General features: G+C 34.5%; 2 protein-coding genes across 3 annotated transcripts; one reads left to right on the forward strand and one right to left on the reverse strand.

The window, feature by feature from the left end:
- Positions 1-87: 87 nt before the first annotated feature.
- On the forward strand, positions 88-8,499 carry LOC101736648 (porphobilinogen deaminase). Of its 2 annotated transcripts, none has more exons than XM_004923057.5 (7): positions 88-462; positions 536-608; positions 2,549-2,735; positions 3,442-3,524; positions 3,705-3,889; positions 5,151-5,310; positions 5,891-8,499. In XM_004923057.5, exons 1-7 carry the CDS (start codon positions 412-414, stop codon positions 6,373-6,375), a joined length of 1,224 nt encoding a protein of 407 aa, XP_004923114.2. In that variant the 5' UTR covers positions 88-411; the 3' UTR covers positions 6,376-8,499. The 2 variants fall into 2 exon arrangements, with proteins under 2 accessions (XP_004923114.2, XP_021209081.2); XM_021353406.3 differs by having other exon boundaries at positions 137-462; positions 540-608.
- Positions 8,500-10,046: 1,547 nt separating this feature from the next.
- Positions 10,047-14,841, reverse strand: LOC101736787 (mitochondrial import receptor subunit TOM20 homolog). Its single transcript, XM_004923058.5, has 4 exons — positions 14,472-14,841; positions 13,353-13,456; positions 11,877-11,981; positions 10,047-10,224 (listed from the first exon to the last, which is right to left on the reverse strand). The coding sequence occupies exons 1-4, from the start codon at positions 14,599-14,601 to the stop codon at positions 10,096-10,098; spliced, it is 468 nt and encodes a 155-aa protein (XP_004923115.1). The 5' UTR covers positions 14,602-14,841; the 3' UTR covers positions 10,047-10,095.
- Between the last annotated feature and the right edge of the window lie 11 nt (positions 14,842-14,852).

Raw genomic sequence — 14,852 nt, forward strand, 5'->3', positions numbered from 1 at the left:
CAGCAAGAAGTGTCGCGATGTCTTGATTATCGATATAATCGACTTAAATATTTATGCTCGTTGTCTATGCTTGACGAAAACCAGTTTGGCAGGCTACAAAGTCTTTATCGGTTGGCCGCATAGATTATACACTTAAGTTGGCCGTATGGCATGTACGAGGTTTTATCACTTTTATCATAGATTAACACTTTAGTGTTATGAATGGACGTCAATAATGTTTGAATAAATTCAAAATAACATTTAATTTATACATATTTAATTAAATCAGACTTGTCCACTACAGTGTTGGTGACATGTTAAGTCAAAAGTAATTAAATTCGTTCAAAAAAAAAAGATTCCAATTAAGTAAATCTAACAATAACCTAAAAAACATAAATTTGTTACATAAATTTTAACAAGTTTGAATGAAAAATGGACGGTGAAACGAAACTAAGCATTCACGTCGGCTCCAGGAAGAGCGAGGTAACATAAACACGTACGTAACAGTGTAATTAAATACAAAAAACAACGAGACTCATTTCAATATTTGTTTCAGCTAGCACTTGTACAAACGAATTTCGTTATCGATAGCTTAAAAAGAAATTACCCGGAAAAGGAATTTAAAATTGGTAAGTTAAGTTATTCATTACTTGAAGTCCACAAATCGTCTTCTCGCATTAAAACTGTACAATCTCAAAACTTACTAATTTTACAGGAGAGTGTTGTAAACTTGTTAACATGTGATATTTTTAATATTAATCATCTTTGCAACATTTCATAATTTATATTTAATATGTTTTAATTTTGTTAGTAGTAGTCAAAACATAGGTTAACTAAAAAGAAAAACTAAAACTTAACTACGCTCTTTTGACAGTACTTATGAGTGAAAAATACTGATAATATCAAATAATTCCGCATATTTACTCAATTTCGAATATTTTTGGAAATTGTACACTTTTAATGTGAAAAGACGAAATATTTACGAAGTAAATACCATTTTTGTTGCTGTTTTATTGTTAGATGATCTTGTTACTCAAGTAGTATTAAGAGAGTATTAGAATTCATGCATAATCAAACCTAAATGCCACCATCAACCTTAAGATATGAGGTTGAATAAAACACTATTGAGTTCAACATCACATAGTAACTTAACATTTAAGACACCAAAGTCATATGTGGATTTCCTTCAAAAGGACTAATAGTAGGTGTATACATCAAATGTATCCAGCCACATTAACATGAATATGATTTTAATGTAATTTCAAAAAATTAAAACATTCCATGTCCCAAACCTCTCACAACTAATATACCAAATTAACAAGATAAATAATTATATAATAAAAAACCACATTAGTAGTAATTAATTCTGATTAAATACCATTGCCTTGTAACTTTGTAACTTTGAAGATACGGCACGCCTGGTTTATTTTAGTTATTTTCATAGTGTTATGTCCTATGGCATTTTGCTATGGGGCAATGCTGCCGATGTCGAAACGATTTTCATCCTGCAGAAGAGGGCTATTCGTGCTATTTATAATATGCACCCGAGGGAATCCTTGAGGGACAAGTTTAAGGAAATCAAAATTCTAACTTTAGCGTCCCAATACATTTTTGAAAATTTATTGTACTTGCGTAAAAACATTGAAGAATTCCCCAGAGTCTGCGATTTGCACAATGTGAACACTAGGAACAAACATAGGCTTGTGTTGCCGGCGGCTCGAATTAAGAAAATAAGCAACTCTTTTAGGGGGCTGGGTGTACAGCTTTTCAACAAGATCCCACTAAACGTTCAACTACTACCTGTTCATAGATTTAAGAAAACTGTTAAGGAACGTTTGTGCAACAAGGCATATTATAAAGTTAAGGATTATTTACTAGATGGCACTACGTGGGAATGAGGAGCTCGCTCCTGGCCTTTTCATTTTCCATTATTATTATTATTTTTTTAATTGTATTTTTTGACTTGTTTTTTCTTTTATTGTGAATATTTCTATTAATTTAAAAAAAAGAAAATATTTGAGAAAAAACAAAACAAAAAAAAGCCCGCTGAGTTTGTTTCGCCGGTTCTTCTCAGGACTATGGCTTTTTTTGGAACCAGTGGTAGAGTTAACATTGTTATTTGTATTTTGACATTCAACAAGTGTGTCATACTGACATCTAAGTTGAAATAAATGATTTTGAATTTGAATTTGAAATTTGTGGTCAAGACTACGTAATTCTAGTTCCTTGAATAATCATAAAGATTTTATACCTTAAAAATTTATCCAAAAAATCATCATCATTCTCCTGCCCTTCTCCCAGTCACCTGGGGTTGGCGCAACATATTTTCTCCTTCCATACTCCTATCATATACCATTTCTTCGCTCACTCCCCTCTTACACATATCTTCTTTCACGCAATCTAAGAATTCCTTCTTAGGTCTACCTCTTCCTCTATAGCCTTCCACATTCATAGTTAACACTCTGTTACCAACCTCATTGTCATTTTATCTTATATGTCCATACCATCCCAAACCGGAATTTCTCGGCTTCTCAAAAATTCATCCAAAAATTACTATTTAAATTTTCAGTGACCATGACAACGCTTGGCGACAGGGTGCTAGATCAGCCTCTACCAAAAATAGGAGAAAAGTCACTTTTCACAAAAGACTTAGAAGATGCACTGATGAGTAAAAATGTAGATTTTGTTGTGCATTCACTGAAAGACTTGCCAACAACATTGCCGGACGGATTAGTCATTGGCGCTGTCTTTGAAAGGTACATCACATCAAGTAACTTATATTTTTTTAATATGTGACAAGTGTAGGTCCACTGTTGACTTAATGTTAACCAGTTATAAGAGCCCTAACACACCACAAGAATGCAACCATATGCCATTCCCACCACACTAGTTTCAGTTACATTTTTTTCTCTAGAAGGTATTGCTTCTGTAGTAGAAATCTAGACAATAGTACTGACCTAACCATCGCAAAAACTTACCGTCATGGCTGACAAATAAATTTCCAGAACTAGTTTCTTAAATAGAAATAACAGTTTTGCAGTAGAAATTTTGATTAATGGCACAAAATAAGTTTTGTTATCCAATCTACAGGCGCTTTCAAAGCGTTCCAAAACTTTACCACTGATTTTTAATATAGTTTCACGTCTATCAAAGATAAAGAAAAACTCAAAACATGTTCTTTGGCAAATGTACATCACAATAAAATTTCAAAATATTAAATCATTACATATAATAAAAATCAACTGCCATCATTGGCATTGCCAAAAAACTTTCTCAGTGTAGTTGAATGTAACATTATAATATAATCAATTCATTTCAGATTTTTTTTATCGAAATATATAAATTTATATTTCGCATGATACTGTGTACTTTAGCCATTATTATTAAAGTATTTGTATAAAACAATAGTTTGTAGTTCATAAATGATATTTTTTATTTGACAAATTTTGTTTTTAATTCCAGAGAAGACCCTCGTGATGCTTTGGTACTGAACGAAAAATTTAAGGAGTACTCATTGTCCACCTTACCTTCAGGATCAGTAATAGGTAAGCATGACACAAGGGAATCGAATTAATTAGAATCGGTACACAATATGCAAACAATATAATACAAATTGCGTATACATAAAAACCAGTTCACAAACAATGCGCTAAGCATTTGAATCCTCTTTAGAGATAACTGTTTTCATGTCTTCCCTTGGAAACAATTTATTTCTGTTTTATCAGGAACATCATCACTGAGACGAACGGCTCAGCTAAACGGAAACTATCCCCAGTTGAAGGTGGTGGATGTGAGAGGCAATCTTAATACCAGGTTGAGGAAATTGGATGACGAAGATGGAAAATATTCAGCCCTTATACTGGCAAGTGCTGGGTTGAGTAGAATGGGATGGGGCAACAGAATGTCAAAGGTAAATTAATATATTAATTCAATTACGGTACCTAAATATCCTATGCTAAGACATCTTTGATAAAAGTAACCATTTAAAAATTGACTAGGAAATATATATAGTAGTTACATATAGATTTATATACTTATATATAAAATAAACTTATTTTATCTTATTATATCGTACTTATTATATCGTCTTATTTTCTTAAAAGTATTGTTAAACTTTTTATTTACTCAGCATTGTAACTCTGCATGTTTGTTCTGAGTACAGAACTCTATTACGGCATGTTGTACCTCACCAATTAAACATTAAAACTTATATAATTAACATATAAACCTTCATTTTGAACACAAAAACCTAGAATAACTAACCCTAAGGCCGTGAAGCATTGCAAAAAAGTATAGTGACAAAAGTGGTTAAAACAATAAATAAAAAATGTAAAACATGCTAAAGTTTTATGTTAAGAATATTTCAACCACACAATGAATATTCATTCAAAAATGTATGCTAAATTGATATATTGTATAGTTATTTGTATAGGTGTTATATTGAATTGGTTCGTTCACATAAAAAAAAAAATGTTTTTTAGGCCAACCTGATTACACATTTACAAATTTTGTACTCATTTGATTATCCTCAATAATATTATAACTTCATCGTGGAATAGTTCGTGAAGTTGTTAAGTATGTACTTCCAACTTGAACACTAACTATATGGCAACTAATATTATAAAGCTGAAGAGTTTGTTTGTTTGTTTGAATGCGCTAATCTCAGGAACTGCTGGTCCGATTTGAAAAAATATTTCAGTGTTAGATAACCCATTAATTGAGGAAGGCTATATAACATCACGCAAAGACCAATACAAGCTGAGCACCAATAAAGAATGTTTCAAAATCGGGTTTTTCCCCTTTTAAGAGCTTCCGCTGCGTGCGCTGCAGAAACGGTTAAAGTTTCGCTAAAATAATGTATGACAGTATTGTTCCCCTTTAAAAGACCTAAAAAAAGTCCGCGACTGCATAAAATATGTCTGTATGTTAAGGTTGGTTCACTATTTTTTTTTATGCTAACCAAATTTGATATAAAATAAAGCATTGCTTGTGATCTATTCCACGCGGACAAAAGCTAGTATCTAATAAATAAGACCTATTGAGGTTCGCGGGGATCCGCTGGATGCAGACAGCGCAGGTCCGATCTTTGTGGCGAGGTTTGGGAAGGTCCATGTCCTGCAGTGGACGTCTATGGGCTGATAAGAAGATAAACAAATGTTTTCATACTTCAGGTACTGCCGTGCTCGGAGATGTTATATGCGGTGGGTCAGGGCGCGTTGGCGGTGGAATGTCGCGCTGACAATGAAGAAGTCCTGGCGATGTTGGCTCCGTTCAACCACCCTGAAACTTACTGCAGGGTCTTGGCTGAGAGGAGTTTCCTAAAAACTTTAGGTGAGATAATTCAACAAGATGTTAGTCTATTGAGAACGGTTCTTTATTCCTGTCTTTTTTATTTATTGTTTAGATGGATGGATGAGCTCACAGCCCACCTGGTATTAAGTGGTTACTGGAGCCCATGGACATCTATGACGTAAATGCGCCACCCACCTTGAGATATAAGTTGTAAGGTCTCAGTATAGTTAAAGGGGCTGCCCCACCCTTCAAACCGAAACGCATTACTGTTTCACGGCAGAAATAGGCAGGGTGGTGGTACCTACCCGTGCGGACTCACAAGAGATCCTACCACTAGTGATTACGCAAATTATAATTTTGCGGGCTTGATTTTTATTACACGATGTTATTCCTTCACCGTAGGAAGTCAATCGTGAACATTTGTTAAGTACGTATTTCATTAGAAAAATTGGTATCCGCCTGCGGGATTCGAACACCGGTGCATCGCTACACACGAATGCACCGGAAGACTTATCCTTTAGGCCACGACGAATAATAGCAGCAATAGGCAGATAGGTGATGCCTATTGACGATGATACATACACGAACTACCTACCTCTACAAGTTGCTGTTTCATTAGGTGGTGGATGCAGCGCTCCGGTAGGTATATCAACAAAACTAAAACAAAACGATAATGTATACAAGCTCACTTTGACCGGAGCCGTCTGGAGTCTAGACGGTTCGACCAAACTCGAGGAAACGTTGGACCAAACGTTTGGGCAAATACGTAAAACCGTTAAACACAAACTCAGTCCGACGGAAGAAGCGAGCAGCAAAAAAATTAAAACCGACAAAACAGTTGAAGCCGACAATGAAATCGCCGTACTTAATCGACGGATCACCGACAAGACTGGTGATTTGGGCTGCGAAGATTTGGCGCCAAATGTCGCTGACAGACGCTGCTTCTGCGGTTTGACGACCAACGTCAATATGCCAATTGACGTTGTCATCAAATGTGATAATTTAGGTAGGGACTTGGCGAATTCGTTAATCGATAAAGGTGCTTTAGAGGTGATGAAGATATCACATGACATAATCAGAAGTTCGATTGGTAAAAAATCATGATGAAAGATTTTTTGGGCCGTAGTGATGTAACGTTCGCTACTGTATGTAGTCGATACTTTGTTAATAATCGATTATGGTTTCCTGGGAATTCGTACTAGCTGGTATTAGGGCATGTCCTCACTGACCTTAGAAATATAAATAAACGTAAACTTTTTTGTCCATAAAATACACAGTATTTATTTTCTTCGTGTAAATGGTGTATTTTCGGCTCTGGTATCAAATAGGTGGTAAGAACGGTGACGTCACACTAGAATGACCTTAATATCATTGGATAAATTAGACACTAATATATAACCAATCGTCGTAAGGAAGCGTCCAGAACAGACATATGTTTTACAGAAAGTATTTTACAAACATTATGATGATTATATAACAACAAACCAGTCGATCGACCGGTAACACTCGCCGTGTAAGTCTGCGTATAATTTTAAATACAATGTAAAATTCGATTTTTTTTTATTGCTTATGTGGGTGGACGAGCTCACAGCTCACCTGGTGTTAAGTGGTTACTGGAGCCCATAGACATTCACGACGTAAATGCGCCACCCACCTTCAGATATAAGGTCTCAAGTATAGTTACAACGGCTGTCCCGCCCTTCAAACCGAAACGCATTACTGCTTCACGGCAGAAACGGCAGGGTGGTAGTACCTACCCGAGCGGACTCGCAAGAGGTCCTACCACCAGTTCTATTTTTGTTCTCGAATAATCAAATACTTTTATTTTTTCGCGGTTACGGCATACGATAAAGACTGAAGCTGTAATCAGTATAACTGACGTTGATCTTATCACCCAGCTGCCAAATTGCTTACTGAACCCTATCACTTAAGGCATTAGGTGGAAGCATGGAGGGTAGAGGTAAGGAGAACCCTCTCATATTCATATGGGAGAAGCTTGAAAAGTGTCTCACTTTCAGCACTAAATAACAGTTCAAAAATCCTACAGATCTTGTAGTGCTTACAGTTCTTGCGTCCTTTTTTTTAATTCTCTATCTTATTCTAATAACTTCGAGCGCCTTTTTTTAAATTTATCCGGTTGCTACTGTAGCGCCACCCTTGTTTAGCAGATTTTAACGGACACTTTTTACACGCAGAGACGATTCTCCTTACTTCTACCCTCCATAGGTGGAAGTCTGAGTAGTGTTGGGATGCGACAGCAAGGTACGCCAACGTCTGGTGCTCCGTTATCCCATAGGGCGGCTCTGTCTGCATTAGTGCTGCTTTCATAACTCTAGTAGGGTAGGCATAGGATTCGAACATTCCGGTGGGGGGAAAGCAACAGAAGCATTTTTCGATTAATTAAAATGGCGTTTTACGAGTGTCGGCAAACAATATCTTTTGCTCTTTCGTGAAGCTAATGCTAATGTGAAAGCAATGGAGATAAATTAGACTGAATATATAAGCTTGTTATTACAATTGTCCGAAGCTTCATGCGGTGCTTTGGCTGTTGTTATACGAGAAAACTTAATCGGCCCTTACGACGGAACATTATAAGCTCATGTGGGTAGACACTCTTAATCTAATCAATCTAATCTGCTTATTTTTTGCGCGAATCAATCGTCCGTTCCGATTTCAAGGGTAAGACGAACACTACTAATACAATAGAGAGTTCAATCGCTGCGCTGTAACTTTTTTTTCTTTCAAATGGTAGAATGTACTCGCAACCCACCTGGGGTAATATGTTTACCGGGGGCCATAGGCATCATCCCGAGGTCTAAGTCTGAATTGTAACAGCCATCGTACCCTCTAAACCAGGATGTACGTCGGCTTTGTTGTTAGGTAAATAAATAGAACGGTGGTACAGAAGGGGCCTTATAACCCTACCAGAAGCCCTATGACATACCAGTCGCCAAAAAAAAATTGTTTGACCATACTTACATATTACATAATAAAACTGTTGAGTACTTATGACATGACCAAATTATTTTATAATGAGTGTGCTTATTTTAGTTCTAAAAGCTATTATTTAAAAGTTCTAAAAGCTGTTATTTGTTGTCGTATTATGTTGTTAGTTATTTTATTTTGATCAGGTTATTGAAATCGAGAGGTGTTTGATAATATATAATTAAAAACATGGTGCCTTGTGTTTGTTGTATTCTATTTATAATAAATCTATGGGAAGTTGGAGTTATTCTTTTATTATTTATTTATTATTATTCCTATACGGTCCGTACTCTATGAACGTTATTCAAGGGCGGAATACCAACGCAATGATTGTTCGAGGTAATGATCTTCCAGACGTCACCAATGAAAGCAGACGAGCTTGTAAACACTACAGAGACGCCATTAAATCGCTGCATACGGCAAAACCTGTGGCAGAAATTACTAATTGTCTTTTTAAGTGAAAACTTATTTACCGCCTAATTGAATAGTTTTTGAGGGAAAGTTTTATAAAAATAAACTTGTAGCGTAGGAAAACTGAAAGATTTAGTGACACTAGAATAATAAAACAAAAATTCATTGTACATTCTGTTTATTTAATGATAAAATCACAATCGAAACTTAACCATCCGTAACAGATGAACACAAAAACAACATAACCTATAATACTAAGTTCAACTAAAACTACGATTGAAGATATTGTATGATCAGACTGTCGAAGATTCTCAAAATCGATAACCATTACGAACATTTTTTATATATTGTTAGGTCGCTTTGATAATAAATTTCAACAAAACTATAAAAATGGCAGTAGAAGCGTTATAACAAAATCGGGTTTGACCAATAAAAATGGCGGCTTTTTCATTGACGTTACGAATTTTTGTACGGAATCTATATTTTAAAACAATTATATTTATTTTGGTAAGTAAATAAAAATAATATAAGACATAATGAAAAAAATTCAAAGGATTACTCATTACGTTGTTATCTGTTACTTGACACAACCAATAACAACACAGCAGAATTTACATCTTATCAATTTGTTCATTATTTATAGAATAAAGAATAGGAACCAATTAAAAGGTGAACAAAAGTTTGAAAGACAAATTTTGCGTGTTATTTAAAGGAGACGTTCACTCATCGGATGTCTTTTAAAATTCAAACAAATTCTAGATCTTAAAAGTAAAACATGAAGACATGATTGATCCTAGTTTGTTTTTAATAATATTCACATTATTTTTTTAATTGTTTGTTCAACACAAATAATAAGCGTATAATCTATGTTCAACAACTGTTAAGAGCCAACAGAAATAACCAAAAACAAAATATACACCATCATTGTCGCCCAAAGATTATAAATTTGTTATTAATCATCTGAAAAAATAGAAAATTTGGGGTAAATGTCGTTTTTATTAACTACGTTGTCGTTAATGGACAAGTACTCGTACTTTTGCCACTTAATTTAAATAATTTCGCGCGGCAAACCTCTATTTATACAATTTTGAAAAAAAATGCAATCGTGTTATTACTGTAAGATGATTATTATTATATTACCAGCTCTACAAACTCTTCCTTCTTATTCATTCATTTTGGTAATAATAATTTAGTGGTGTAGGCACATGCATAATTTTTTTTAATACATAGATATTTGTAGTAAATTCTTTAGTTACCTACTTTGCAAAAAATATGTTTTGGAAGATTCAAAACCATGAAGCTATTAGGTCAGCTTCTTTTAATATAATATATGAGTAAGTATGTCTACAGAAGACTGATAAAAATAAAACTAAAATCAATTATTATGGCCACCATGTTTTACTTTCATCTCTTCAAATTCACAATTTTTTATTCGACATCTTCTTCCTGCATTACGTTGCTCCTCGCCTTCATCGAGGATCGGAGGCGTTCTGAAACTTCTGGCAGTTTCTTAAGAAGCAGATGGAAGATTGGAGCTGGCATAGTTTGCTGAAGTACCTATTAAAAATAACATGAAATCGTTTATTTCTTTAGACAAGAAAACCAACAACATGTTTCATGTATGTCTCTACCGCTGTAACAGTGGTGTCAATACACTTGTATATTATATACAACTATACATGTTATGTCGCCGCAACGACACTATTTGGTTAACTACGATTAGTTAAAGTTAACTGTTTCCTTAATGTTACGCTTGTCAACAACTGTTTAAGAGAATTATGAATTCTCTTGAATACCTTAGCTTGAGCTCGAGTACTTAAGCTACCCCCACTTTCTACTATAAATACGAGTGACTATTGTCGCACAAAAAGCCGTCACAACACGTCATCTCGGATACTCCCAATCCACTAACGGTGCTTTTAGGTTCCTCAAGCACCGGTCATAGTTCTCGTCGAACCCGTCGCTTGCGACGAAGGGCTCGACGAGTAAATTAACCCACAGACACAGCCTACTGAATTTCTCGCCGGATCTTCTCAGTGGGTCGCGTTTCCGATCCGGTGGTAGATTCTGCGAAGCACTGCTCTTGCTACGGTTCGTGTTAGCAACAATGTCAGGTTTGAGCCCCTTGAGCTCACCGGTGCAGCCCGGTGACGCTGATATGGTCTCTAGACCATCAGCTTAGGTAGGAAAAAATAAATAACGCACAAAACATTCAGACTGGAGCAGCCGGCCGAGGCGGAGCTCTCTGATGTTATTGTTCTATGCTTGAAATGGAGTAAATGGAATTGGAAACGTAAGTTTTAATTACTGTCACTATGGAAGGCAATGGCAATGAAGATAATGGTGCCACTGACGCTGATGTCGTCATTTTAAAAACACCATGGAACAAGCCTATCTCTCATTTACTTTATGTGCAACCTTAACAGTAGGTACTAACTAGTACAAATCTAATGAGCCTCATCAAGCCTCATACCAATTTCACCACAATCATATGAATGGTTTTGCAACACATTGAAGACAAACCGGAATTATTTATAGCTATATATTTTAATCCATAGTAAAAAATTTTTACAGCCTGCACTGTTGTGTAGTACGACCCTGCATACATGTGCCACAAAGCAATCATATATTCTGGTTTGACTAGAAGAAACAATGAAATACAATGCTCCATTAAACAACAATTATGCTTCGGTTATACAATTATAAATGCGAAATGCAAAAAATACTAAAAAACGTTTCTTGGGACTGCACATGTTCAAACACTGAACAATGCCACTTTTACTACTTATTTTGTAAAATTTCCAGCATATTCAGAATTTTATAACGTCTTTAGCATTTTATAATATAGTATACGAGCTGATTAGGGCAAAGCTGCTTTATAGAATAGTGTGTAACATATCCCTAACTTTTTTCAAAAAATATTATAGCCTATGTCACTCGGAAATACTGTAGCTCCTAAACAGTGAAAGAATTTTTCAAAGCCTATTCGAAACAAACAAACAAATCTTTCCTCTTTATAATATTAGTATAGATATATAGTCACAAATATGCTAGAACTTTCAAAATTTGATAAACACCTAATTTTACGTCTGAAAATATATCACTAGTCTACCCACAAAAGGAGCCTTTGTCTTTGTTTTAAGATAACTTGAAGAGCATAAAGAAAATTTTGCAAGTGTAATCAAGCTGCTTAAGTCATTAATACTCACACTAAGCAATTGTTCAGTCTGTCCACAAACAGCCACAGCCTGCCCGAGATGTTCGACTCCAGCTTCAAGATCACCTGCAGCCAGCAACTCTTCGCCGAGTTGAATCTGTGACATCAAAGCTTGTTAGAATATATTGGACTTTTTGGTGAGAACGCGAGGAGTGAAGTTCTGTGACTTGTTTTATTTTGTCTATTTAGTGTTTCTTCAGGTTTAAATGTGTAATAGCGGTGGTTTATTAACTGTTTAATATCAAGTGTATAAATGTGGGAAAATGAAAAAAAGCCGCTGGACGTAACTTTTCAGGATCCTCCAAAAACTCCACTGAAAAAATCTCAGTAAATGACCACCTTTTTCACTGAGATTATATTTCATCTCATATCATCTCATCTCATTTAATTTCATCCCAGTTGATTAATGTCTCAAATTAATCATCTTTCATTTCATTTCACTCCATATTATCATTTTTCATAAAGATTATAAATTAAAATAAGACATGACTTAAAAGGTTTTGGTTATCAGGTCATAAAATCCCTTAAAAAAATTAGAATATGTTTTTGTCAAGTACTGTAAAAGGAGTGAAAAAATTCAAGCATAGTTTAGAATCTAGCAGCGACATCACCAGACGCAAATTCCACTCCATACGTTCAACGTTCCCTCCATGACAACCAATGACACCAACCAACACAACAAGATATACCTATATACAAATATATACATGAACCATTTTTATCAGATAAAAATTAATATAGATTAATATCTCAGACCTAGGTAATTGCAGTATATCACTGTCCAGTCATTTAGGTATGTTTTCTGTAACCATATTGCAAATTTCACAAGATATGTATGTATCATTAGTAGCATAAAATTTGTAGATTCGCGATTAAGTTTTTTTATTGTTTTATTTTGTACCTTTTTAGCAGTTTTTTGTTCCCTGTCTGCTCATGTGCTGTTATTGGTGGAAAGTTGTTTGGTTTATACTTACTTACCTATCTATTATAATACATACCTACTATGTGGATGTAGTACCTAATATGCAGTTATGAACTGATTAATATTGATTTCAGATTTTATTACAAATATATTTATTTTTCTGTTAGATTCTTTTACACTTTTCTTTGTACTCATCAAAATCTTCAGTTTTGTCACTTCAAGGTAAAGATTTAATTTAGAAATAACCTATACATTTGTTAATTTTATTTATTAACATTTATTGTTGAGACAAATCAATGATTCTACATCAGCCATCCCATTCTGCTTCTGCTGTAGCTTTTTTTAACAATGGGGATCATCATTACTGTCATCAATTTATTAACAACATAACTAAGTTTTTTTTTTTTTTAAAGAACCCTTATAATGCATTAGCAGTAGAATTACTCATATCACATTATCTATAGATGGACCACAGTAACTGCAAGGCCAGAGAGATTAGGAGATTTTCGAAGTCAATAAAACTAAAATTAAATATTAAACATTCACCTGTTGCAAGAAAAATCTCTGCATAGCTTCATGATCGTTCATGTCTGGAACAGGTCCACCGAGGGTACGAGACCTCGAAGCATTTTGTTGTGCATTCAGTCTTCCTGTAACAAAATAATCAGATTTAATTCTCAACTCTCTTGATTTTGTATCTTAATAATAGTGTAATCTTTTTAATGCCTTAAATTATTTATTTTCAATCTTTAAACTACATCCATATCATACATTTTCAGTAGCAGAATCTACAATTTACTTTCACACCCAAATCCTACAACTACTTGAATACTGTCGATATCGACGCTTGAAAGGCAAACATGACTAAGCGACAATAACTGCTTTGTACATAAATGATAGGCAATAACCATATTCAATGCGCAAAAAAAAAATATTTCTAGGTCTATTAAAATCATTTCAATCCTAAAGCTACTAGCTAGATTCTACTACAGCTAGATTCGTTAAAATAAATTTTGTTTTCAGGTATTTCAACTTTAAATTAGTCTACTGTAAAGTTCACGCATTGTCGCTTAGTCACGTTTGCCTTTCAAGCGTCGATATGATGTTTTTTAAGAGCAGAGTTGGTACTGAAATTGTGGATTGTTTTACCACTATGGAATCACAATTTCAATATAAATAATAAAATAACACAATTTCTCACTATGATCTGAAGCTTTTACATTATTGTCTCTGAGCACCAGTGAGTATCTGGCATTGAATTAAAAGCTTTTCTTTTTGTGCTAATAAAGAATCTTACATCACAGTTGACCTGTATTCAGAAGTAATACTTACTGTTCTACGGCAAATAAAAATAAATCACGTTATCAGTGACATTTGTGAAGAAAACTTATGAAATTTTTATAGTGTCACAGTCTGGCAATTACGAAATGCCGTTCGCGGTTTTGAGCATTATGTGTTAATTTTACACTTTGGATAAAGCAGTATAACCAGGATTCCACAAAAACTACGTAAAACATCCATATATTAGTTATTACCAGTCACGGAATTCGAAACTTTAAGGTTATTATTTTAAATACAAGTTTCATGGTATTTATGGTGTTTAAATTAAAATCCCAATGTCGCGGCAAATTCTTTTTAAAAACAATTAATAAATGGAATACTCACGCTCTCTCAACTTCTTTTTGAACAGCGGATCCTTGCGCCTTTGCTGGTCAAAGTATACACAGTAACCCAAGAACAGTGTTCCCGCAATTCCGACAGCTATACCTAACGTTGTTCTTGTGATTTCCATCATTTTTTTATTCGTGAACTATCGTTCTTCAAGCGCAATAACGATACAAACACGTTCTTAGGAAGCGCTAGTTAAATTTGATATCCGCCATTTGTGAAAAAGTCAAATGAAAATAGTAGGTAGGTATAAGTACACCCTACCCTTTGAATTCGGCCATAGTTTTCCGTTTGTTTTGTTTCTTTGAAATGGCAAAAGAATCTTATGCTATACAACCAAGCTCTATGTTTCATTTACGTCGTTTTCTTAACAAGTGA

Source organism: Bombyx mori, chromosome 24 (genome assembly GCF_030269925.1).
Source record: "Bombyx mori chromosome 24, ASM3026992v2".
Lineage (NCBI taxonomy): Eukaryota > Metazoa > Arthropoda > Insecta > Lepidoptera > Bombycidae > Bombyx > Bombyx mori.

Excerpts from the sequence above, each read along its gene's own strand:
- LOC101736648 (XM_004923057.5), top strand. The coding sequence starts at position 412 with ATGGACGGTGAAACGAAACTAAGCATTCACGTCGGCTCCAGGAAGAGC. Across the intron at positions 3,525-3,704 it reads ACCTTCAGGATCAGTAATAG|GAACATCATCACTGAGACGA; the intron begins GTAAGCATGACA and ends CTGTTTTATCAG. Across the intron at positions 3,890-5,150 it reads GGGGCAACAGAATGTCAAAG|GTACTGCCGTGCTCGGAGAT; the intron begins GTAAATTAATAT and ends TTCATACTTCAG.
- LOC101736787 (XM_004923058.5), bottom strand. The coding sequence starts at position 14,601 with ATGATGGAAATCACAAGAACAACGTTAGGTATAGCTGTCGGAATTGCG. Across the intron at positions 13,457-14,471 it reads CAAAAAGAAGTTGAGAGAGC|GAAGACTGAATGCACAACAA; the intron begins GTGAGTATTCCA and ends ATTTTGTTACAG. Across the intron at positions 11,982-13,352 it reads AGAGATTTTTCTTGCAACAG|ATTCAACTCGGCGAAGAGTT; the intron begins GTGAATGTTTAA and ends TTGATGTCACAG.